We start from the raw sequence: 25,327 nt of genomic DNA, 5'->3' as shown, positions 1-25,327 counted from the left end.
TATTAAACATTGCTATCATAATCCTTCTCAGGTCTCTGTTCTTTAGCTGCGAGGCTCCAAATGGCCTTTTTCTCCTTCCTGGAGGCTCCCCTCAAAGGCTGTAGCTTATTCTGGAGCAGGTCTCTGTTAATCCTTCCAGATGGAGCTGTTTTATGTTGTGTAATAGTCAGAGAGAGGAGAATGATACATATATGAACTTGTTTTTGTCTCATTCCCACCCACCCTCCTTCCTGCAACTGTAATGTGCCAGCCAGGTTGTGGCTTTATTGCCAAAAGGAAGCCAACCAGGAATGACTAAACCTTCCTCACTGATTCAATATTTTCAAAAAGGGAAAAACATAAACAATTGGAACAATGTTGTAAGAGATGAGCCTGTGTCTGAGCCAGATTTTAATTCTATGGTCATAGCCCTTTCATTCCCCATTCCAATTAATGTTTTACTAGATTAAAATGAGCTAGCATTGTCAGAAAAGGCTGACAGTGTTCCATTCCCCAAAACTTTGGTGATTCCTGGGGGAAGCATGCTCTATTCACCATAGCTTTTCTTGTATGATTATGTTTCCTCCCAAATAGTCAGCTGTAATGGTCTAAGCACAAATATTATTTGTGTGTATGTTTTAGAGAGAGACACTTTGTTGGCAAAGCCTGTAAAAAATCATTTTGATTTGTTGTCACAGCCTTTGAGATTATTGCCAGATCATTGCAGGCATAATGTTATGTAGTAAATGCATCCTCATGCCTTAGGATGTTGGGATTTAGGTTTTACGTGTAATTAAAAGTCATGAATGGAGGTTCCTTTCTTTTTTTTTGATACACGATGTGCAAATTAAAAAGTACTTTGCTTGCAAATGTTACTTGAAAATAAGGGATAGTGGACATGACTCTCCCCTCATGCATACACCTTGAGCACTCTTGGGCAAAAAATTAATCCAGCAAGTAAGACTTCTCAAAGCAAGGAGAGATTCCTCTTTGTCTTTCTGCAAATTTCCATATACTCCTAAGGCCTGCTGGTGCTCTAGAAGTATTAAGATTGTATTACACTTTTTTTTTTTTTTTTTTGGTATGCTGCCAGTAGTCTACCTTTGCCAGTGGAGCAAAGGTAGAACACAGGGGTTTTTTTGTTTGTTTTTTTTTGTTTTTCAAAAATTTTGATCTCACACCAGGAAAGTATTTGATATCAGAAATACCAATGATCTTACCTGACTTCTTTCTTCCTGCTTAATTTCAAAGGCCTGTTGCAGGCAGGAGATGTTCACTAAACAGTTTTTTTAAACATTTATAAACATTTGTAGTGAAAACACTAAGGATTATAAGCAAAAGAGCTTTCAGAATGGTATATTACTGTGAGTCAGTACTGGACTTCATGTTTCCTTGAATATGAGATTTTTAATGTGCTTCTTTTCTACCATGCTGAGGCCTATGCAGATATTTATGTTATCAGCAAAGAGGGTTTTGTGGTGCAAGAACCAGTGCTCCTGCTGCTGGTTAAAGGCCAGTCAGAAAGCACCAACACTCTGTCAAGTCAATGAATTTTGACAAGTTATATGATTATTGATAGGGTATCAATTCCGAATCATACTGCCTTCTTGCTGCTTGCTAAATCCCTACAGTCAGAGGCACGCTGGAGTTGTTGTTAATGGTGTTTTTTTTCATTATAAATCTGTTGAGCTATACAGCCTGTTTGGGTTCCTCTCAGGAATTAATTCATAACACAGTTGTAAGTGTGGTAGAGGGGAAAGCTAGAGTATTTTCATTGCATTTTACATAGATGTCATGGTAGAGTGTCATTTTCCAAAGGTCTCCCTTGAAGCTAAATAAAGGAAGTATTATGTATATTTTTCTTGGGATAAGATACATTATATACATTGAAGGACAATCCTTACTTGCTGTGAACAGGAGCACATTTTTGTGTGTGCCTTTCCTTTCCCTCCCGCCCCAAAACCACACAAGAAACTTTAGCCAGATTAAATGTTAAACTAGAAAGAGGTGTTGGTCCATAATTCAGCTTTATTGCTCCATGGAAGGATATTGCTGTTAGAAAAATAGTAGATCTATTTTATACCTTAGTTTGTGTGTGCCATTTGGACCCACATCACTAACTGCAGAAAATCTACAGAAAGACAAGGATGACATTTGGACCCACATCACTAACTGCAGAAAATCTACAGAAAGACAAGGACAAATCAATGATAATATGAGTATGACTAAAGCAACTTAATTTAGATAGTTTGCAAAAAGAAAGACTCATGGAAGCACATGTTCTGTAAGTATCCATCAACAGAACAGTATAGAGGAAAGAACTGAACTATTTTGTCTTCTATTGGTAGGACAAAGAGCCTTTTGCTGGTTCACTTATACATTAGAAAAGAAATAGCATAGCTATTGAGCAATACAGAGTCATGTCATGTGTACTAACCAACCTGGTCATAGGTTGCTTTGGTTTCTTAAATAAAGTCTGATATACTAGGCAAAAGCTATTCTCAAACTGTACAAGACTTATGAATTTAATTAAAAGTCCTTTAAGGCAGGACATGAGAATAAACTCTACATTTATTTCCTGTAAAAAAGATTAATAATCTTTCAGAGTGATTTAGCAGCTCTTCACACTAGTGTCAATTCAATCAATTTCTTACTAGGAATCTTGGAAGCTTTTCACTGTTTGTCTTTTGTGTTAGGTTGTTTGCTTCTTAAAAAAGAAAATAAAAATGTAAATGAAATAACTTCAACTAAACTCCCATTTTAATGTAATAAACAACAATTTATATATATATCTTTGCCAATCACTTTTCAATCTGTGGTAGAGAAAAGCTCATTGATATTCTAGTATCAGCATAGAACATCTTTTCATATTTTGGTGTAATTAAGCCCCTAGAATAGGTCCTGAAACATCTAACTTTAAATATGTTGTTGACTTTAATGGGATTTTGGATAAACATACACTTAACAGACTCATACTTCTTTTTATAATTGGGTCTAAAAAATTGTATTTCTTCAATAAAAATATTTATTTACTACTCCAGAGATATAGTCTCTCAAAAATAATAGTCTAGATATTCTATATTTTATATATACATCATAAAGAGTACTCTGGTTTTTAAGTGTTTAACTGTTAGACTTTCTCAATTGCTTTAATAATATAGTCTGATTTTTTTTTAAGTGTCAGCCTTTTTTTTATTGCTTGAATTTATATAACTTTTGTGTCCTGAATTTCTATTATTTATGTTCATGATTTGGTATCAATTCAAATAAGGCATTTGCAATCTGAATCTGGGGGTTTTGAATGGTGACCTTCTGATTCTCCATTTCCATTTTATAGCATTGAAATGATAAGCCCATTCTTCAAAAGTGGTATTTTTAATATTTTTTTTTATTAATTTATACGGATAGGATGATTTCTGTCGCTTTTGCCTATTTTTTCTTTCACAATTCTCTTTATCAGGTTAATCAGATCATGAAAACATACCTCCATGTTACTTTTACTTGAATTAATACAAGACTGGGACAAGTCAGTCGACCACATTCTCTATTTCTCTCATTTAACAGGACCCATATAGTCTATAATTCTAGATTCTCTGAATCCTGGCTCTTGGATTTCACAGTCATGTGAGTTCTTTGACATGATCTTTCCCTTGACAATTCACACAGGTTTTAGATGGCAGGTTTTTTCTTGAGAAACCAAGGTTTTCACTTTCTGTAGTGTTGAGACCTTGATTACTTGATACAAGAACACTAGGATTACTTGATACAAGACCTTTCTGTAGTGTTGAGACCTTGATTACTTGATACAAGAACACTAGGATTCCCATCCTATCACCCAACTTTTCCCAAGGTGAAACTAGTTCTCTCCATTGCCTGAGGAATGGGCCTGGGTTGATTAGTTGAATGTCAATAATGTTGACAACTTAAGTTAGATAAAAGAAACTCAACTCAGCTATCATTTGGCATAATTTGACAACCTTAATCTTCCAGTAAATTACAACTGTTAATTGCTAGTATTAACTTCCCAGTAATTGAACTGTGTCTTCCAGATTGCAAGAAAGAAAAACAAATTCTATGAGGTCACAGGCAATTTGGTCCCTGTAGAACAAGCAGTTTTGAAAGATAAGGTGATCATCAGCTTCTCAGCATCTTATGACAAAATGTCTATTGAGCTACACAGGGGAGATCCGGAGCAGTTAAATGAATCAAGAGGTTAAAAAAGAATGAAAGTGTTGAAGAACAAAGAGAGTAAGCTGTATTTTTGCCCAAGTTGGTCATTAGAATTTGGAGAATCTCTGAGGGTGAATGACTTGTGCCGTGGTTCTTAAGCCATATGTGACATTTCAGCTCTTCAAAATCCACTCTTTCCAAGGGCATGTGTCATCAGAGCTTTGGCACAAAATATTCATGATTATCCACATTTAGAGCTCAGAGAAAGTAAACCAAAAAATTCCATCACCAAATTACATTCAAACCCAGGTACAGACTGCATCCAGCTCCATTTTTTTCCTCCTCCTCCTCCCACTTTTGAACTAATCTTAGAGTTTTACCATTTCTTGACTTATAGTTTGCATTTCACAATTCTGTGAAGTTTTCAGCTTTTGCTTTCTTGGATCAGGAAATTTGGCTACCCATGCTCTGAAGGGAGAGAAGAACATCCTTCTCTCCATCCAGGCATATGATTTCTTCCTCCACCGGTTGTCTAATTCAGAACTGAATCTTTCCCTTCAGCTGTAATAATAGATGGGATTGAACTCCTTTCTCATTTTCCATCTCCCATACAAACTCTGTGATAATGAAGTCTCAAAAAAAACCTCCAAACCAACAACCTGCAATGAACATGTAAAGTATAAAATCTGCTTAATTTGCAAGGTTGAGGATTGTAATTCCTTATGGTCATTCTACACAGAAAAATGGAGGAGGATTGTATAAATTTATTGAACTGCCGCTGATGATTTTTCTTTAATTTTAGTATTCATTTAAAAACATAGACCCAAATACAGTCAAATACACATTTTGTAATATATTTGTAAAGCATATCCTTATAGGGAGTCATACTTACTATACAACAGCAACTGAACTGTAAATATGCATGAAAAATGCAGAAGATACAACACATGGTCATGTCACAGATTTGTGCTACAGACAAGGGAAAAAGCATCTGTATCTATCTGTATCTCATGATTGTCACACAGAATCATGTGATTAAATAGATAAAAGGAAGGAAAACATTAAAAAGTATATCCAGAGTAATAGATTGCTAAATACTTTGTATGCAAAAATTCTTTGGAGTATACCCTACTTAATTTTCAGAACCCTCAAATATAGCAATTTATTTCAAGACTGAAAACAAAGTTATAACTTGGTGTCATCTTTTTTTTCTTTTTTTTTTTCCCAATTTCACGTCTGCTTCTTCTCGTATAATATTTTCAGAGCCCAAAATACATCATTAGGTCATGCTGATATATTTTGGGATGTTTTATAGAAGACTATTTCTATACTTCTGAAGAACCTCTTGACTGTCAAAAGTAAAGTATAAATAGAAAAGTTTTGATTTACTTGCCAAGCTGGCTTTTTAGCTCTCGCAAAAATTCCCAGAACAAAAAAGATCAAAGTTAAGATTACTTCAGTATTTATTTGATAGTATTATAAACAAGGACCCTATTAAAAATTCTATAGCATTCATAGCCAGGACCCTTGGCAAATGTTTATATCATCAATACAAGCTATATTTGGGGGTAGGAATAATTGTTTATACACCAGAAAAGGCGTATCCACTGATTTGGCTGTCGTGTTTTTGTTTTAGTTCTTAAGGTAAAGACAGGTATGTGCTTTTTCTTAACTTATGTTGTACTTCTGGATGATAGGGGAAAAATAAATCTGTACCAAAAAACTTGCAGGGGATGTAAAACCTCAGGCTTCTATAAATTTTGAATTCAAGTACTTCCAATTACCAAGCTTGAATTGGCATTTTGCAGAAAATAATTACTCTTTTAAAATAGTGTATTTTTAGACTTGCATTTTAATAAACAGCTCTGCATGATGGAAATTAAAACAATTGCCTAGGTAAAACTTTATTATTTATTTATTAGATTTTGATTACTGTTGCTGTTTGTTGTTAGGCCTCAAGGAAGCTAATTATTTCATCTCAATGCCAGGTTAATAAGTTAGCTGTCTTTAAACAGTTGCAGCTTGAATAATTTAAAAAGGTCTGAAACAGTAATTCATTATGGGTTTTTAAGAAATAATATATATATATAAAATAAAGCTGTGTCTCCTAGTTTTAGAATAACACTTTTAAAACATTTAGAGAAAGCATTTTCTCTTTTTTTCTGATTAAAGACTTTGAGAGACAAACTTTCTATTCCTGGATTCCATATTCCATGCCATGACTTACAAACAGGAGTAACTAATGAGATAACAAGTCCTAGCTGTCTATCTCAACCATGTTGTTTCTGTTAAAAGTGCAGCTCTAGACTTTTTGACAAGTCATTGCTGGTTTGTCTAGAAACTGGGCTGTAATTTGTGTGCTCAGTAGGTTCTTCAGTAGTTCCATCACAAGAGATTCAGACACCTTAATCTGTGCATCTGGAATGGAGCAGACAGCTGGGACAGCATCCTCATCAGCAGTCACATATGTTATCCCTACTTACAAGTCTGAGCCTTTAGTGTTTGACCTTTAAGTAAGACAATGAGGCACCCAAGTTTTCCAGAGCTTCAGCAAGCTCTTTTACTTGGGATGCACACTTGGAAATCTGGGGACTATTTTTCATTTGTCCAAGCACAATAATTGTAACTGTACAAAATTTTAGGTACTATTTAACTCTTCTAGAATTGCAGACAAGTCATAAAGACTCAGAATTTTTTTTTTATAAGCTAGGACCCTACTGTCCTTAGATATGTGTTAAATAGGATACATAAAATCTTAAAACACAGAGTAACCTGTTTTTCTTGTAAAAAGTCACTGCTTCATTAGAACATTTGCAAAATCTCAGGACTTCTGCATTGTGTTAATGTAGGCTGTATGGGAGTGACATTAAAAATAATCTCCAGCTTTGTTTACTGGAGTTTCTTAGTGAAATGGTGTTACTGTCATTCAGAATTCAATGGGAAAAGAGATCATTGTGTTTTAGGATTTTTCTCAGTTTCTCTCCAGAAAAGGTAGAAAAAACAACCAAAAGAACCTAGCTGTATTCATTACACCAAGAATAAAATATCCTGTAATCTACATAAGTAGCATAGTTAGTGCTCATGCAGAAGGCAAAGGAAGAAGGTGTCTCTGTGAGATTTTAATAAATTGTTCTCTCAGTCTTCCCTTTTCAGTGCTACAGCTGAACCAAGCAAATAATACTAAAAGATCCCAGACAGGGAAGGGGTATTTTGGGAGGGAGTTGAGATTTGGTTTTTTTTTAATTAATTTCTATGCAAAAAAGGAGTCAGACAGTAAGGGGCAAAACATAGCTACAAGAAGGAGTTCTCTTACTTTCCAGTGGTCACAACACCAGTTTATCTGGTTTTTGTGCAACCACTGTTCACCTTGCATAGGCAGAATTGAGTCACCATTCTTCCTAATTAAATGCACTTTGATGGTCTTGGCTGAAAAGCTGAACAGAAGTAGGTAACAGCATTATCAGATTAATCTATTCTACAGAATCACTACTGGAAAAATATTTAATGTTTGAAGCTCAGAGGATAAACTACAATTGAAAAAAATCCCATACTTAATTCTGTAAATATCTTAGATATCACAAGAAATATCTCAAATGTCCTAAGAACTGTATCTATTAAAGTTAACATTGTTTGAAAAACAGCATCTCTATAGCAAAATAACAGTTGTCCTAAAACTTATTCTTTTGTTTTAATTTATTAAAGCAGCATTTTACTTTGTTAAATTAAGAAAAATAAGTTATTTTCTGAGATGTTTATCTGATTTCTTATGGATTATAGCTGTAAAATCACACATTACTTTCCAGAAAATTTTGACAAAAAGTTGTATTATTTCATGAAGTCTCCTGTGTAGACGGATGGTACCCACTTTTATTTTCCTTTTAGTTTTACAGATGATGTGCTTAACAAGGAAAATAATTTTGCTTACAGTAGGTAACATGCCTGTAAAAAATATAGAAGAATTAAATGAAAATTTCATTCCTAAACCTATTTAAATTAGAAAACATTATTTTGATTAAATCTTCTGGGAAAAAGTTATGATGGCATAAATTCCTGTGAAAATCCATGATTTTTTTCTATTTCATTTTTCTAAATTAATAAAAGTTTTCAAATGTTTTTATTTTCATACTGTATTTCCTAAAAGCAAGACTGTATGTTAATGTCATGGTGCCTGTTTCAGATGTGATGTTATAGCATACTAGTCAAAACATAAAACAATTTTTTTTGCTTGAAATTCAATGATCATTTTCTATACCAAGTTTTGCGTCAATTAAATTTTGAGATATTTCTACATTTTGAATAAGAAAATTATCATGCACCCTTATCATGGAATGCATTTTACTTAATTTTAGCCCCTTATAATAATGCTCCTAGTCTAAGCCATTCTGTCTGTCTCTTTTTTGCAGCCAGTTAAGAAATACAGAGATGACCCCCAATTCATTCCATCTTGGATTTTGTTGTACTGAGGCATCATGGCAGTACTTGTGAAATCTTACTAAGTGCCCATTGTACTGAGATAGCATGACATAACAAAATATACAGTAAAAATAAAAGTGTCCTAAACAATTCTTTCAAGGTATTTTCCAAAAGGGAATTTTACCCAAATTTTCCTTTATCTAAAACTATAAAATGGCTTTTTGGGCTTTGGATGTTTTGTTTCCTCTTTGTTGGAGAGGCAGCAAACCACATTCTGAAACAAAATTAAGGCTCCAAACCAGAAATCTGAGTTAAACCAGAAATCTGAGTTAAACCAGAGTATTGTTTCAACCACTTTCTTTTCCTTTTTTTTTCAAATATGATCTTTTATGTCCTAATTCTAACCCTAAATTTTATTTCATTTTAGTGTTTCTAAGTTTAAAATTTATTATCTCTAGAATCTGTTGCAATTGCATTGTTGTTACTCATATTTTGTTTCTAAAAAGCCCTTTGTGATTCTGGTGAGTCAAACACTGACAATTTATGTATCCGCTTTGTAAGGTCCTTCAGTTCTTCATTCAATGCCATTGGAGTCACTAAAAAGAACCTAGTATATAACTTTAGAAAACTGTATTGTTTCATTTAGCTGTCCTACATGTAGTGTGCTACTATTGCCCATTAGTACTTGGATAGATTTGCCAAATATCTCTCATTATTTTAAATTTATATTTTATGTTAATTCAATAATTTAAAAAATTCTACTTATCATTAGTTTTACTTTGTAGAGATTTGAATTATTGCCACTTCTATTGTTATTTTTAAAAGTATGTAGCTTTTTTCTCTCTATTTTTTCCCCATTTATAACTTTATGCATGGTTAGTCTTATTTCCCTACAACTGCTTCTTCTTGGTAGAAGTTTACTACTACTTAATAATATTGCAGCCATTCCAATGTGAACAACTCATTCTGAAGAACTAAGGCTTTATAAAAAATCTAGGCAATCAGTAAACTGTTAATCCTCATTTATTTGTGTATTCATTATGAGTTTTTTCCTTCAGACTATGCAATAGACTAAAATCCATTATCCTGGGATTTTACTGACTTTTACATAGTTAATTTCAGCTATGGTACTATTTAAACCACTGAGAAGTTTGTGGTTTAAATAGTACCATAGCTAAAATTAACATCTCTATTGTCACAGCCTCCCTTTCACATCTACTGACATGACTCTCCTTTCTAACATCTTATCTATCTGAAGAATAATTCAAATTGAGAGATTTTTGTTTTCAGCTTTTGATGTGTCCTCAGTTTCCTCACTGAAATTAAGACACAGAAGTTTCAGGAGTTGGAAATCTTCATTAAGACTGTGTACTAAATACTCCTTTTTCCAGTGCCTTAAGAAGAAAATAAAAGCCCCATAAATCACTTCCTCCTTTCTGAAAAGGGTGTTACCCTTTAAAACAGTTCTTAGAAATTCTTCTCCATAAATTTGGTGCATCTTTAATCATTAGTCATCTTCTGATAGTTTTTTCTCTCTTTCATTTCATTCTCTGTTGTCTCAGCTTTGTCCTTCATTATTAATGCAAGACCATTAGTAACATGATCAGAGGAGAGAAACTGTTAGCAGTTCTCTTTTTGCTTTTCAGAGGTGACTCCTCTGCTCCTATTCTGATGATGAGTAGTAGTGTTTGCTGTTAGTTTGAGTTTCTTTATGCTTTATTTTATCTGTGTTTCAAAGTCCAAGTGGAAACCCTTCCCCTTTTTTACCATCTTTTCCAATTTTCATGACATTAGGTGTTTCTCAGGTTCATTACATCTTTATTTCCTGTATTAGTATTTTCAGGGTTGAATATTATTTACAGTTACTGTAATCTATTGCAACACCATTTCGGAACCTTATTTGCTCCTTTGTTGTAACAGAAGACATCTGCTCTTGTATCATCTGGCAAATAGGTTTAAATGTTGGCTTTTACCATTAAAAACATTGCAGAAGTGTTTTTGTATTTTTTGTATTTCAAGTTTTCTTTTACTTACCTTTTTTTTAAATATCATTCACTTTCTGTTTTTCTTCTTCATTAGGGGAATTCTTTATGCTTTCCAAATATACTTTTTTTCCTTATTTCTCAAAACACAGTCATAATTCCACACTGTGAAAAGAATAATTTTTCTTTTTCAAAATACGTCCCATAAAAGCAACCAGGACTAATTGTTGAAATTATAGATCATAAATTCCTTGTCTTTTCTAGTATTTTCCCAGTATTACAAAGACTAAGGATTCTCAGAGATCCTTCCAATTCTGTGACCCACCTCTCTTTCAAAACAACTTTTCCCCCTTCCCCCATGTCTGCAGGCTTGTTCCTCTTCATTAATATATTCAAACTTAATCTCTTCCATCTGGCAGCCCATCCTTGGGGCTGCAGTCTGAGGATCTTTTATGTGTACTGCTACTTTCCAGAATTCATTTTTGTCACTAGTTGTGTAGCTGTAGGTGACATGTAGCAAACTGCATCTTGTTCCCAAACAGGGACTGGGTTTCACAGCCATGCAGCTGTTGTCACAGATGCTGAATGCACACAGGATGGACAAAGACCTACAGTTTAGGACAGCTAGTATTCATCAGTCCAAGGAAAAACCCTTCCCATGCTCTTCATTGCAGCTATGGCCATAGGAATTAACAGAAAATCTTTTCAAGAGTTGTCTTTTAAATGTTCAAGCTATGGAGATGTGAAAAGGCAGGGAGGACTTTGCTATGCAGGCTGACTTGACATTCCTCTTAATTGTTTTTCTGGCAAAGCACGTCACCGTTTCTCCTCTGAGAGGATAATTGAGCTATCTGAAACACTTTAGTCTGTCTCAATAATCTTTGTTCCCACATGGAAAATGTGTGTGGTATGGCAGTAAAGAATATAATGAAGAATTCTGGGCAGATCTGAGTTTTAGAGAAACCTGCATTTGAGAGACTTCAAAGCTGTTTGCTCCAACTTATCAAAGTCCATCATGGCTACCCAGGGCAGCATAACACCAGTTTGCCTTTCCATCCCATGCTGGCCAAGAAAAGTGTATTTGAAGTAGGAGAGCATGCACATCAAGCTGTCAAATGAGTACCAGTGATGACAGTGACATTGAAACAAAATTTGTAATCCTTCAGTATGTAGTACAATAGGGCTTGTTCCATTAAAACATGTATTTTCTTTGTCTGTATTAACTATATGAAGTACTGCACATCAGAAATTTGGGATTAAGTTGCAACACCATACCATTAAAAATAATTTTTTTCATTGTTAGTAGCCTTGTAGTATTACTAGATTCATGCCAGTTCTCATTATGATGAGAAAGGTTTATATTGGATTATATTGGATTATACTGTAGTTTGTAAGGAAATTATCTCTGACAGTTAAACTCATCATGTGGAGTTCTTTGGGTCCTGTGTTTTAGTATACATTTAAAATAGCTGTTCAGTTGGAAGGATATAGATATGTATTTCTCTTTTCTTAAAAGTCTTTAGAAATATCTCATATATGATGCTATAAACTTATTTCTTAAAAAATACTCATTATATTGTGCTTAATATGCACTTCTTCATTTAAACAAGCCTGATTCAAAATGTCACTTGACTGGTATAAAATATGGAGGAATGAGAAATTACATGTAATCTAGTTGGCTGTTGAAATAAGGATTATTAATAATATGCATTATACGGAAAAGTAAAGCCTATTGAAATATTGTCCTTGTCACAAAAAATAAATTACTAAAATTACTTGATTTAGTCAAGTCGCTTTAAAAAAGACATTGTAGCAGAAAGAGTTATGGGCGATTTGCAGATATGCTCTCTTCTAGGACTGACTTGTGCCTGGTACATCATTTGAAAATATAGTTCTACTTCATTTACAGCCATTATTTAGAACTACCTAACAGCTACCTAAATTCCTCAAAAATCTTAAAGTCTGAGTGATATCTGCAGGATTAGAATATGTCTAAAGTACTGTAATCTGTGGGCTAGGCAATTTAACACTGATTCAGTCCATAATGCTTGACTTAAAGCAGGTTAAATTCTAAATTTTAGGCTGAAACTGGTGCCACGGTATTCTACTTTAGTAGTATTTTTAATCCAACCTAGAGATGTAAGAATACAAAATTTAAGGAAAATCACACATTTTTTTCTGCCTGTTATTCAAGTGATGAAGCTCAATCATTCAAAGCTTTCCGTAAGTATAGATCCATCATCTTTTGAAGTTTCTGCTTTCTTTCTAACAACAGTGTAGGAAAGGTATCTTGTCTTTTTGTTGATGATGTTGCTCTGAGTCAAAAATCAATCTTCAATCAACTAGTTAAGATTCAGAAACCTTTTCTTTAGGGTTGAGATACCAAGTTCCAGGACCTGGAAGCAAGTAGTAACATTGTAGGATAGACATCTGTAGAAAACGGTAACAAGAAACTTCAGTTCTGTTTTTAAAAGTCATATAGTTTGTGAATAGAAATGATGTTTCTGGTCTTTTTTCTCAAAAATTTTAATTTTGCACCATTATTACATATTTCAAGCTTCAGTCCCTGGTGAACTTGTAATAGTTTTTTTGGATCTGTAAAATAGATCCAAAAAACTTAATCTTCTGAAAATTTCATTGCTTTCTTACTTAACACTTCATTAAAATAGTGACTTTAAAATCTGGTTTATGTTAAATTGAGAATGTACAGTAATCTTCAGACTAATTAATCAAAGTAATGAATTACCAGATTAAACACAGAGCAAATTAAAAACATAGTTTTTAGGCTGAATATGAATATTTCTTAATCTCATTAAGTATTTTATTATTATGTAGATCATTCTTATCAACATTAGTGGTTTTCTTATTGCTGCCAATACAAATAATTTCAGAGATCTTTTTTTAAAAGGTTTTCATTAATATTTTTACTTCTGTCCTGTCATTACTTACTCTGAAATGGAATTATAAAAGGAAGGTTTCTTGGCTTTCAAAAAACCACTGAAGTTGCCTCCTCACTGCTTGTAAATAAGTAAAATGCGTGTTCTGCAAGGCAGCCATGAAAGTAGGACCTTCACACAGACTTAAGAAGCATGTTGTGAAAATGCCATTCAGAATGCAAAAAACAGCAGCATTGACTAAAAATTACAGTGTGCTGCTTCTGAAAATTTGTTAGTGGCTAGAAGGTAGGATGCTAGATCCACTCCCCATGGTGCCCTGCCCTCTGTTTCTGATCCAGGTGTCATGACAGCAGTTAGTAAAGTTGGACAATAACTAATGAAAGCATTAAAAAAAGTGCTTAAGTGGACTGTAAAGAATGAAAATGTCTGTCCTACGTTAGCATATTTCTACTTTTCCTCTGGAAATGGCTACCAGCACATAGATGGTCAAAATGAAGGCAATATAGAAAATAGTGGCTGAAGAAATAACTAGAAAAATCCAACAAAGAAATATACCATACTTACGAGTTGTAAACTTTTTTCCCCTCTTCTTTTTTTTTATTTTTTCTCTTTTTCTTTTGATCACACATGTCCAGGGCACTACAGATGGATTGAAAATGACTGGTTTAGAGCAGTGGTTCCCTAGTTAGCGTCCACAAGGTCATGGCCTGCAGAATAATTTTAAATGTATAGTGTGTTCAATTATGAGTTTGATAATAAGAATGCATCCACAAACATTTTGCATTCTTCCTAGTGATCCAAAAAGCTTTTAAAATGTTGGCTTAGAATGCAGCTTTGCCCAAATAGCTTATAAACAAGATGTGGGAGATTTGTGTTGATAAGGTCAAGAAGTTGTTTGAAAGTGGAGCTGGTCAGCTCTTTAGAACCAAAGCTGAATACCAGATGATTATATATGTGTACTTTTTGACTTTAATATAGATTAACAATGGCTTACATAATTCTACAGGAGTTTAATATTCTTTTGAATGTAAAAAGGCAATGTTACACTAAGATGGCCATGGTTGTTAATGGCTTGTATTAGCTGGGAGCTATAAAATCATCCTAGTACTCTGTTAGTGCTGGAATAATAATTTACCAAGACAATTACCACATGGTGGAACTTTTTTGCTGTTCTAATTCAGTGTTATTAATAATGAATAAAATTGCAATTTTCTCAGGTTGCTAGGGGCAGTGGGGAATTATTTCAATGAATATTTCAGCACATTAGTTTAATCATAGTTCCACAAAATTCAAGTGGGCAATATTTTATACTTTTAAGTTCAGTCTGCTAAGGGACCATAGTCATTAAATTGCAAACTATTTGCACTGAGGTCCATTCTATGATTTACAAGCCTTGTTAAAAACACTGTAAAAGAAAGCAAGCGGTGCCATTAATACTTGTAATTTGATGCTGCATTTGTTAATGGGTTCAGTGTGATTAATGTTTTTAGCAGCAGGCAGAACACTTTGAGACAGGCAGTGCTGGGGTTTATAATACATAAATGCATGTAAAGAAACGCTGGAATATTGTAAGTTTTAGTAATACATGTTTTTACAAGATTGTATTCCAGAAATGGGAAAGCAGCAGTGAAATTATACTATAATGTATGTAAAATACAGTTCAAGCTGTGGTAGGTGCTGATGCGTGTGTTCTTTATTTTCCAGCCAACTGCATGACTTCTGGCGCTTGGATTACTGGGAGGATGATTTGCGCCGACGGAGGAGATTTGTTCGCAATGCTTTTGGGTCTACTCATGCTGATGCTCTCCTAAAAGCTGCTGTGGAATATGGTCAGTATTACCTCAGCTTAAAAATATAGCTCATGATGCTTTCTTGATGTCCATGGATTCCTCAGAATCATGTCCCTTCTTTCTCAAGGACAGTGCTGAGAATTCCTAGGACAACATATTCTTAGAAAAGGAATTCTTTCAATTCTTGCACTTTAATGAACCAGAAGACTTGAGCTTGTGAGCTGTTAAATTCCCTGATCCTCAAGGGATTCACATTATACTTCTCTAGCATTCCCAGACACTAATTTTGAGAGGCTGATAAAAGCAACTGAACATGTCTCTCTGGAGTGACTGAATGAAATAGGTCGTCAAACTAATGCATCATAATAGTTCCATTGGAGACATTTTCTGAATGAGGAATTAAAAAATACCAGAAATTTTATTCTGGCATGCAAATTTCAGCCAGAAGAAATTTTTTCTGCAAATCATGAAATGCATTAGAACTTGTTAACAATAATATCTTTTAAGGATAACTTGTGATTCAATAGTGAACTGAATACATAGAAGCTTCAGTTTTAGAAACTGAAGAATTACATAATGTTTGATTTTCATGGAGATGTGGCTGGAGTATAAAAGAGGATTGAGAACATGCTTACAAATTCCTCTATAACATGTAGAAGTTTCATATGTTTGTGACTTCTGTACAGCAGAAGTCTGAGTACTCCAAAAATCTAAAGCAAATTTATTTCTTGGGTTTAAGCTGGGATACCTCTCTAGCATATCAAAGACAGGAGATTTTAAAGAGTATTGTGATGGTGTTCTGGTTTGTTTTGTTTTGTTTTAGTGCTGAAAAGAAAATGCTATGATTCTTTAGCATTTAGGAGTAAAAAATTGAAGTAATCATTCCCAAAGCAAGTTGAACCTTTCATCTCATGTTTAGCCAAAGGCTAAGGTTGCCAAAAGTTCTGAATATGATAGATATTAAGCTAACTCTGTATATGACCTACACTTTTCACCAACTTTGCAGTTGTATAAGGCAAATAGCTGGGATCCAAAGAAGGTTAGACATATGAATTAATATCTGTGTGTGCAGTTATACTTGGAGGTGTAACTTAATCCTTACTTAAAAGTGAAGACTATCATGTCCAGCACTTCAAGTCATAAACTTTCCTTAAGCTCAATTAAAGAAGACATTTCCCCCACTTGTATATGGTATTTCACATTTGACAAAGGGTTATTTTCTCCATGTTCTTCCAAAACATCAGGATAGAGATTTTATGAGAGTCGGGTACAAAACTGTGCTGATTGCTGTGTTGCTTTTGAAAGGCAAATAGTCACTAAAACCTTGGACTTTAAATTTCTATAACACCTGTTAGTGCATTCACCATACAAGAAAATTAAAACTCAGGTTTATACACAGATGGTGCACATCAAACTTAGTGGTTACATAAAAATTAACAATAGAGTGAAGTTTTCAGAAATTAAAAATATTTCTAGCTTTTCATATATGTATTAAAATTAACAGGGAATTTAAAATCAGCATGCATTAAAATATTCATGGATTCTATCTAGATGTATTTGCTTTTCAGAGGCTTAAGTCTTTGGATTTTAATACTGAAACTTTTAGCTGACCTTTCTCTGTAAGAAAACATCCTTAACACTGATGTTATTTTTATGCCTCTTGGTGTTACTAATGAGTTTAATAATTTATGAGGTTGTCATGTGAAAAGGATTTGGTGCAGTTTGATGTACTTCTAGCCTCTGGTGCTGGAATGTGATTAATAAAGAGCTAGAGGCAGATTTTTTTTTTTTTTCCATAGGGCTTAACTTTCATTGTAGTTGGTTTTTTATTGGTTTTGTTTTGATAATTTTGTTTGGAACAGTTTGATAGTAAAATGCCCCTAGCTTCCAAAACCAAGTATGACATCGCGCTACAGAAAGAATTTAAAGCATTTTTAAAAAAAATCAGACTACATAGTTTTCCAATAACATATTTTATTTCCTGACCTCAGATACTTCGCTTGTGACAAATAAAGTATTCATCAAAGGAAAATTTGTTGGGCTTTTGTTTCAATTTTTCATCTTGACTGATACCTCTAGTACAAGTAGAGCTGCCTTGAGCATCAGAAAAATAGTGGAAACATCTTACAAGTTTTTGTTATCTACAATGACTGTCCATTATCATTTAGGATTCTGTGCATAAATATTGCAGTGGAGGAATGTTTAGTCAAAACCTAAGTCAGCAAGCTCCTCAGTGTCTGCGATCAAAGGCATCAACTTAAATAGGTCTGATCAGGCATTGCAGAAGAGGGCAGCCAGCTTCAGCTGAACAAAAATCACAGAGCAAAGATGACAAAATTAATCAGTCATTTCTTTGGCAGTAAATAATAAGATATGCTGAGGATTGCAGATGAGAGAATTATCAGATTCCTTGGAGATGTGCCTGCTTAACACCTGATTTATCTGAGCTTGTGCAGCCATCAAGATATGACCTTGATAGATAAAAAAGTGCTTTACAGCTACTCCAGTATTAAATAATATTTGATGTTGGATGTATGGATACGGTAATTATATTATATTTGCAGTAATTAAGGAAGGATTCTTGGAAATTAAAACTATGTTTATGATCTATATGTTTGTTTTAGAGAAGTAAAACAAATGCTAAATTCTACCTAGAAGGCCTAAAAAGAGAAGTGTTAATTTTAGACGATAGTGACTTCTTCCCGTAGGAAACATTCAGTGTTGTACTATTGGGAAACAATATTTTCTCCAAATATTTGTCACAATGAAGTTTCAACTTAACTACAGTCGGTTAGTCAGCTCTTGTATGCATGTTTGGATTTCCATTTTTCATAAGATATATTATGCACACATATATGTATGTGTGTGGGCATATGTCTACATATGAATATATTTTCAAATTACCTGACAAGTAAGAAATATTGCAATTAGAAATCATAACATATTTCTATGCCTATTTAAAACAGTGTGAAAAATTGCAGCAGATTCCTATGGCTAGATACTTAGCTGTCCCTTGAGACTCTTTGCATCTCAGTCATAGCAGCATTTACAGGAGATTGACTAGAGAATTTTTCCTTTTGGATTAGTCTCCACCATTTCTAAGACTTTAATATTAGGCATTAGATTTGTTTGTAATCTGTTAAAGTTACTTTCATGCCCAAATGTAAAATACAAGCACAATTAGTTCAACATTGTATCTGCAGTGCCCTTTTGTTTTAGTTAAATTCTTACTCGAACCAAAATATAGTTTCATTTCTCTCTTTTGTGTAGCTGAAGAGATGCTACTTACTGCAGTGTAAAAGTGCAAGCTAAAATGGAATTTGAATTACCTGGAACTTTTAGTAGAGTTTTAATTTTATAACATCAATAACTTAAACAATTCTTATTCTAAGTTTAGATAGAATTTCAGTGTAAATAAGCAAATTGTAAATGAAAGAAAAAAGAAAAGATTGTATAAATGAGTATACACCCTACTTTTTTTCCCCAAATTTAACTGTGATGGATATGTGAAATATGCAGATATGACCCAATTCACAGAGATTCTGCACACGTGGTGAAAGAACTGTCTCTTCTAGTTAATCAACTTAACAATTTACAGCCATTGGAGATTAGCATAAAGGAGACACTACTGTACCACCCTACCAGTGAGGTAGAATACTGGTCCACAAAGGTCAGCCTAGACCAGTTCCTTTATTAAAATTTGGTCCATCAGCCTTTAAAGGTCCACAAACAATTTATACATAGAGAGAGTACAAGAAAGGCTACATTTTCTAATCAACATTAAAGTAAATGGGAATGAACTTGATGCCCACATTCTAAACATACCTGTGTAAGCTGGTCAAATATATCTAGGGTATGTGCTAAAGAATATTTAGCCTGTTAAGCTGATTAGCATGACAGATCCTAAATGCTTAGAATGGAAAAGAAAACAAAAAATAAAGATGCCTTCATAATGCTCAAGTTTTGAAATAAAGCCACAGATATATGTGCAATATAGCCACATATGGCTTTTGAACTTGCATATGTGTTTGGATATGTAATTAGCAACCTTATTTCAAGGGCAGTTCTAGCCGAAGACAACTCTCTGGCTCCTTCTGGGTCTTGTCATTAGTGCTCTAAGTTTCACCAAATACAATGTTTACTCATCACTAGAAATACATTTTTATTACACAAACACAATTAAAAAGCATCAGGTTTGGCAATCGGGAATGTTGAGATCTGAAATCTGTTTTCATGACAGCAGATGAATTTTGAGGGACCTTCAAAGAATGGCAGGAAGGACCAGATTATTTAACAAGCAAGAGCTACCCTAGAAGCAAGGCTGTGTGTGTTCCTGCTATGAAACTGAGGGTCTGAAATCCACAGGAACTCAAACAAGGGACTGTGTTCAGAATGGGACATCTGGCTGTCCCAGGGACCCTAAAGGAAGATTCAATTTTGTGTGGGTCCTCAATGTTAGAGAAATACCCCAAGATGAAAATTCAGAAATGCTAGCTCTAGAGCAATCCCACAGTGCTGAGAAGTCCAAAGCAGTTGATTTCCATAGCTCCTGAGTTCCATCTCATGAGCTGCTGGGCTCCCTGCCTTCTGCAGGCAGTGTTAGAGCAAGGTAGAGGAAAGAGTGTCCAGAGAAACTGGCAAGAAGCTATATGCAAAATGCTGTTCTAGAAAGCTAAGCTAGTGTCTTAGAAACTTACCTGGCATTTTCAAGTAATGAGACATATCAAGAAATCAGAATATCCCATGAACCAGAGATGCTCATTTTCATCATCTTTGTTCAGAAGCTTTGCTGTAAAATCAAGTGCCCTATTCTAGGAAGTCTGAATGTGCACCTAAAAGCTAGTCTTCATTTCCATTCTGCATTTCAGGTTCTACTCTTTGATATATTAGATTGTTGATACTAATGGGCATTGCTAAAAACATAAAGGTGTCTTTTGTTGGTGAAAATCCTACCATTTTTTGCAATAAATTCAAGACTCTCTGTCAAAGTTACTGCATAAATCATATATATCTAAAAGAGTTATATTACTTTTTCTCAAGATCATAAGGTTCTTAGACTTCATTAACCTTTACCTTATCACTTTTCTGTGCATATTGAAAATGCCTAGTATATTTCCAGAATAGTTTCAACAACACTGGTTTCAGAACCAGCCATAAGAAAACCTGTATTTTTTTCAGTAACTGGTTCAAAAATTATAGCAAGTTGAAGCCAACTGATAGTGAATCATTACTTATCAGAGTTTTGCTAGCAGGCCAACTAGATGCATAAAACTCAGTTATTTTCCTAAGTATATAGCAGTGAAAGCATTACATATGTACCATGTAAGAGATTAAAGATCAAATTATGCTTCTAGTTTTGTCAATGAAATATTGCTTCCTTATACTATATCTGTATGAACAGCTTTTTTTTTTTCAGCTTTCTTGAATTTTATAGATCAAAACTCAACAAAGTTGAGTTTTGTTGGGTTTTTTTCATATTTTCTTTTACTTCTAAACAGATATAGACGTCTGTTGGTTTCCAGTAACAGGAACAAAGTATTTTTTACTGTCATGGTGGTCAAACAATGGATAAGTTGTCCAGAGAAGTTGTGGTTTCCATCCTTGGAAGTACTGAAAACCAAGAAGTATTTATACACAACTTTGTGGCCCCCTTGAGTCTTCCCTCCTCAAGAGAAACAAAGAATATCTACAGAATATCTGGATCAGTTTAGTAGTAAAAGTAAATATAAAAGAAGATCTATGTCTCTCTTATACTGTGGAGACCAGAACTGATGCAGAAGTCCAGGTGTGGCCTCACCTAGGCTCAGCAGAGGAGGAGGATTACCTTCCCAACCTACTGGCAATATTTTGCCTACTGCAGCCCAGGATGATTTCCCATTGCTGCAAGGACACATTGATAGCTCATGTTCAAGCTGGTGTCCCTCAGCACCCCCAGCTCCATTTTTCAGAGCTTCTTTCCAGCTGTGTGCTCCCAGCAGGTACTGGAGCCTGGGCTTATTCCTCCCCTAATGCAGGACTTAGTTCTTGTTGAGCTTCATGAGGCTCCTGTTATCCCATTTCACCAGCCTGCTGAGGCCCCCTGACAGACCAGTCACCCCTCCCAGTTTCTTGTCATGTGCAAACTTGCTGAGGGAACTCTCTGCCTCATCTTTAATGCTTCTAATGTCAATTTTCTCATGTTCAGTATAATAGTTATTGTTGCTGAAATTGAGTTTATTGTAGCTGCATAAGCCAAGACAATATTTTTGATTGTCTTTTTTCTCCCCCCTCAGTTAATGCACTACCTAAAAATTAGTCACATACACTACTACAATTTCATAAAATATGTAGTTCTGGGGAAATACAGGGTGACCCCTATCTAAGATAATTCCCCAAACTGATATTTATTTAAGTACTGCCTCAAGTAAGAATACATTAGAGTAACTGAAGAACAAAAGCCCTTTTCTAAAAAGAAACCTTGTTCAACCACCCCATTCATTCACACAATTTTAGTCTGTAAGTAAAGACAAGATGACCATTAATTGTGAGCAGTTTTAAGAAATAGAATCGACTTTGTGGGTGGTAAAACATGCATACTTGATGTTCACTGGTGAGCATTTTAATATGTATACAGTCATCAAATTAACCCATAACAATTCTTCCATGTGCCAAGTAAGTCCTAAATGGAATCATGCTGCCATGTGAAACAAGCATGTAAACATTTCTGCTTCAGTTGAAGCACCTAAAATAATACTTCTCCTATTACAAAACTTCTATTCAGTACACGAACTAGCTTCCACATTGATTGTGAAATCTCCAGTGTACTCTGAATGTGTTTATATCTGAATTGTGTGCCTAAACAAGTCACAAAAATGTATTTTTTTTAAGCACAGCAATTTAAGATTTTCATCTCTAGCCTTATAATTGTAGCCCAACAGTGCCATCCACTGCTTCACCAAATAAACTCCCAAATATTTCATCCTCACAGGATTTTAGGGAAAATATTACATGATAGTTTTGTGCTCTTAGTATTTTATATGGTAATTGCAAGATACAGTTTTGTCTAAAGAAATTCTATGAAAAACCTTACACTGGGTACTAGTTGAAGGATCTGCAAAATAAAATCTTAGTAGTGAGAATAATTAAATCTCAAATACTAGATTTGACTTGATCTTCTTTATAACATTTCCCACCCCACTCCCCCCAATCATAAATATGTTCTCGTTAAATAAATACGATAAATATATCTACCATTACGGTAATTCTTTTTCTTAAAACCCACTGTAATGTAATGAAAGGCACCTTCAAGAGGTAAATGGTAAAGGAATTTGCTTGGGTGGAGTACTGAAGACTGATGTGTTGAATTTTACTGAGCACTCAGTGCCTGAGCTTCTGCTCCATGACTAGGTCATAGAAATGAGTTGCAATTGCATTCTATCAGTACTTGCAGTCTCTAAATATCTTCTGCCTGTTGTATGTTGTTTCTAGCATATTCATAGGAATTTTTATGGCAGCTTTACTATCAGTTGTAAGTACAGATTTATTAAACAGTCAATTTTTTGTAATTATTTTCTTAACTCTTGAATGTCAGAAGCTGTCTTTTGACTCTAATTCAAGTTTTTCACAGAGCTAAATAGGATATGAAAACTTTTCCCCTCTAAACCTCTGTGTTTGGTTCCAAATGCCTTTCCTCTGAGATTTTTAGGTTATCCAGCATGACCTGGGTTTTAGCTGCTGTTATTGGTCTGACCTAATAGATTCTACTGCAGAACTTGCTGGCTTTTTACCAGCAGTTAACATAACTACCTCTTTCTTCATCTGAAAGTATATGACCCCAGAATGTTCTTGAAGCCATGAAATTGGCTTGCAAAACTATTCCTAAGATCTAAAAATTGGAACCATTGTCATTCTTGGAATTCTAGCTCTTTTTCTCCCTTCCACAGTTAAATTTTCATGTACAAAGAACACAAAATATCTGTTCTGCAAAATGAAAGTAAATTATTTACCAAACCCAGTAAATTTCTATGATGAGAAATATTTTCAAGCTCATGTGAACATTGTATGTGTTCTATTTATTCATTTCTATATCTGTTTGACAAAGAAATATAAATTTTTGACCCATGAATATTCAGTGAATCTCATAGAAACATTTCAGAAGAACATTCTGTCAGTGAAAGTCTAATAATAGTCCTTCAGAGTCCTTCAAAGCTAGGTGAATGTAGGTCTTGGGACTCAGATTTTAACATGTGTTTTTCTAGTTTCCTATATTTTGTGCTTTAAAACTCTCTATAAAGGAGTAAAAGCACTTTAAAAATCTCCTTTGGCAATAGTTAAAAACATAAAATACTCCTTTCCTAAGTTTACTCCACTCTTCTTATTCTCAATGTCTTCACTGCAGGATCCCATTCTCCACTTTGTATGTAAGTGGGAATATGTATCATTAGTGTTTTCTGAAGACTTGGCAAGGATAGCATGTCAAGCACGTGAGTGGAATGGAGGGGCATTATTTCAGCAGTGCTGCACCCTTTGCATAAGGATAATTAGGAGATCACACTGTAAATCTAAAAAGACTTTTCTGTCCCACTCTTTCTGATGGTCAGTGAGAGAGGTGAGAGGCTTTTAGGCACTGGGCTCAGGTTTTTGTGAGCCTCTGGGCTACCTGCAAGGGTTAAACAAATATAAGAAGAGTCTAGGAATCTCTTCAGTATAGGTGATTCCTTGTCTTTCCCAAAGAAAAGGAAACTGGTATGTATAGATTTTGAAAATAAGGGAATTAATTTTCAGAGACAGTAGATATTTTAAGATGACCAAGTGCTTTTACTCATCTTTTTACATTGCACTACTTAACGTTTATCACATAAAATCGATTTCTATTATATCACATGAAAATTCTTGTAGACATTTTATGTATAGAGTAAGATTTGTACACAAGAAATGAAGATTTAGGTATATATGCAATGGCTATTCCATATCCTTACAAGTAGAGTGAATTCTTCAATACCACTTATTTTGTGTATTTCATTATTTTATAGTGTTGGTTTAGAAATACACACAAAAAGTACCAGTGTAATGAGATAAACTGGATTTTCTTGTGAGTTTCAGCATGGTGCAAGTTACAGGCAGGGATAAGGATGGTAAAAGAAAACCAAATGCATTTCATGGAAAAAGTTCTCAAATACAGTACTAACCAGCATGATAAGGAAAACCCCTTGTTAAGAATTCTATCAGCCAGCATATTATGTGTTTCCAGTTTAAGTTTCTTTTTTGTATCACGCATATTACATAATGACATGATGTTTTTCTTATCCTTACAGTGTGCCTAAAGAGTACATCTCCTGGTGTGTTTGCATAATACCTTGAACATCATCTTCAATAGATACACTTTCACAGCTGAAAGAACTATGCATAGTACTCAAAAAGTCTTTTATTGGTGTCCTTTTTGCCAAATAGCACAAATCATTCAACCCTTTGCCCTTAAAAAGCTGATCACATTGTCTAAATATCATCTCAACTCTCATCTAAATGGAAGATAATGTTATAGTGCTTGCACATTTAACATAAGTATAGAAATTTTGCAAATATCCCTTCAGTTGCATGCAAGATTTGTGCTCTCTTGTAATATTTGTGAAGCAGAATGAAAGATGTCACAGACCCCACATGGCAGCTTAATGGAAAGTGAAATAAAATACTGCTCTCCTTTTTTTTTACTGCTGACTGCTGCTTAGATTTTTGTGGGTTAGCTCTTCTTAATACACACTTAGGCCTTCTACCTGGGGCAGTGATTGCTGTTCACCCACTTCAATTATCTCATTGAGTTGTTTTAATGATAGACCCTCAGAATCTCATGTCTTGTGTACCATTACTCTTTCACTCTTCATCTGCTGGTCTGCATGCAACAAAGATTTCTATAACTGCAGCTATTTTTGCTAAAAAAAAAAAATAAATTAGCAAGCAATACTTTTTTTAAAAATATGCAGTAAAATTTGGTTCAAAACCAAGAAAATTGCAAAGCTTTGATTTTAATTTGATTAATATTGCTATCTGGATGGATAACTTTAATATATAACTACTATTGCTAGATTATTTACAGCTTGGAGGAATTTATGTGTTTACAGCA

The 25,327-nt window shown here is 34.3% G+C and overlaps 1 protein-coding gene across 7 annotated transcripts in view; it reads left to right on the top strand.

Moving 5' to 3' along the window:
- The window catches only part of NBEA (neurobeachin), a 459,156-nt gene that overhangs the window by 260,344 nt on the left and 173,485 nt on the right, over positions 1 to 25,327 (top strand). For all 7 annotated transcript variants that reach the window (XM_077173791.1, XM_077173789.1, XM_077173793.1 and 4 more), the window contains one exon: positions 15,146 to 15,270. In XM_077173791.1, coding sequence (XP_077029906.1) covers positions 15,146 to 15,270 — 125 coding nt within the window. The remainder of the gene's footprint in view (positions 1 to 15,145; positions 15,271 to 25,327) is intronic.

This window comes from Agelaius phoeniceus, chromosome 2 (assembly GCF_051311805.1).
Source record: "Agelaius phoeniceus isolate bAgePho1 chromosome 2, bAgePho1.hap1, whole genome shotgun sequence".
Taxonomy (NCBI): Eukaryota; Metazoa; Chordata; class Aves; order Passeriformes; family Icteridae; genus Agelaius; species Agelaius phoeniceus.
The sequence above is the reverse complement of the archived record's forward strand: the minus strand, read 5'-3'. Positions and strand labels throughout refer to the sequence as shown.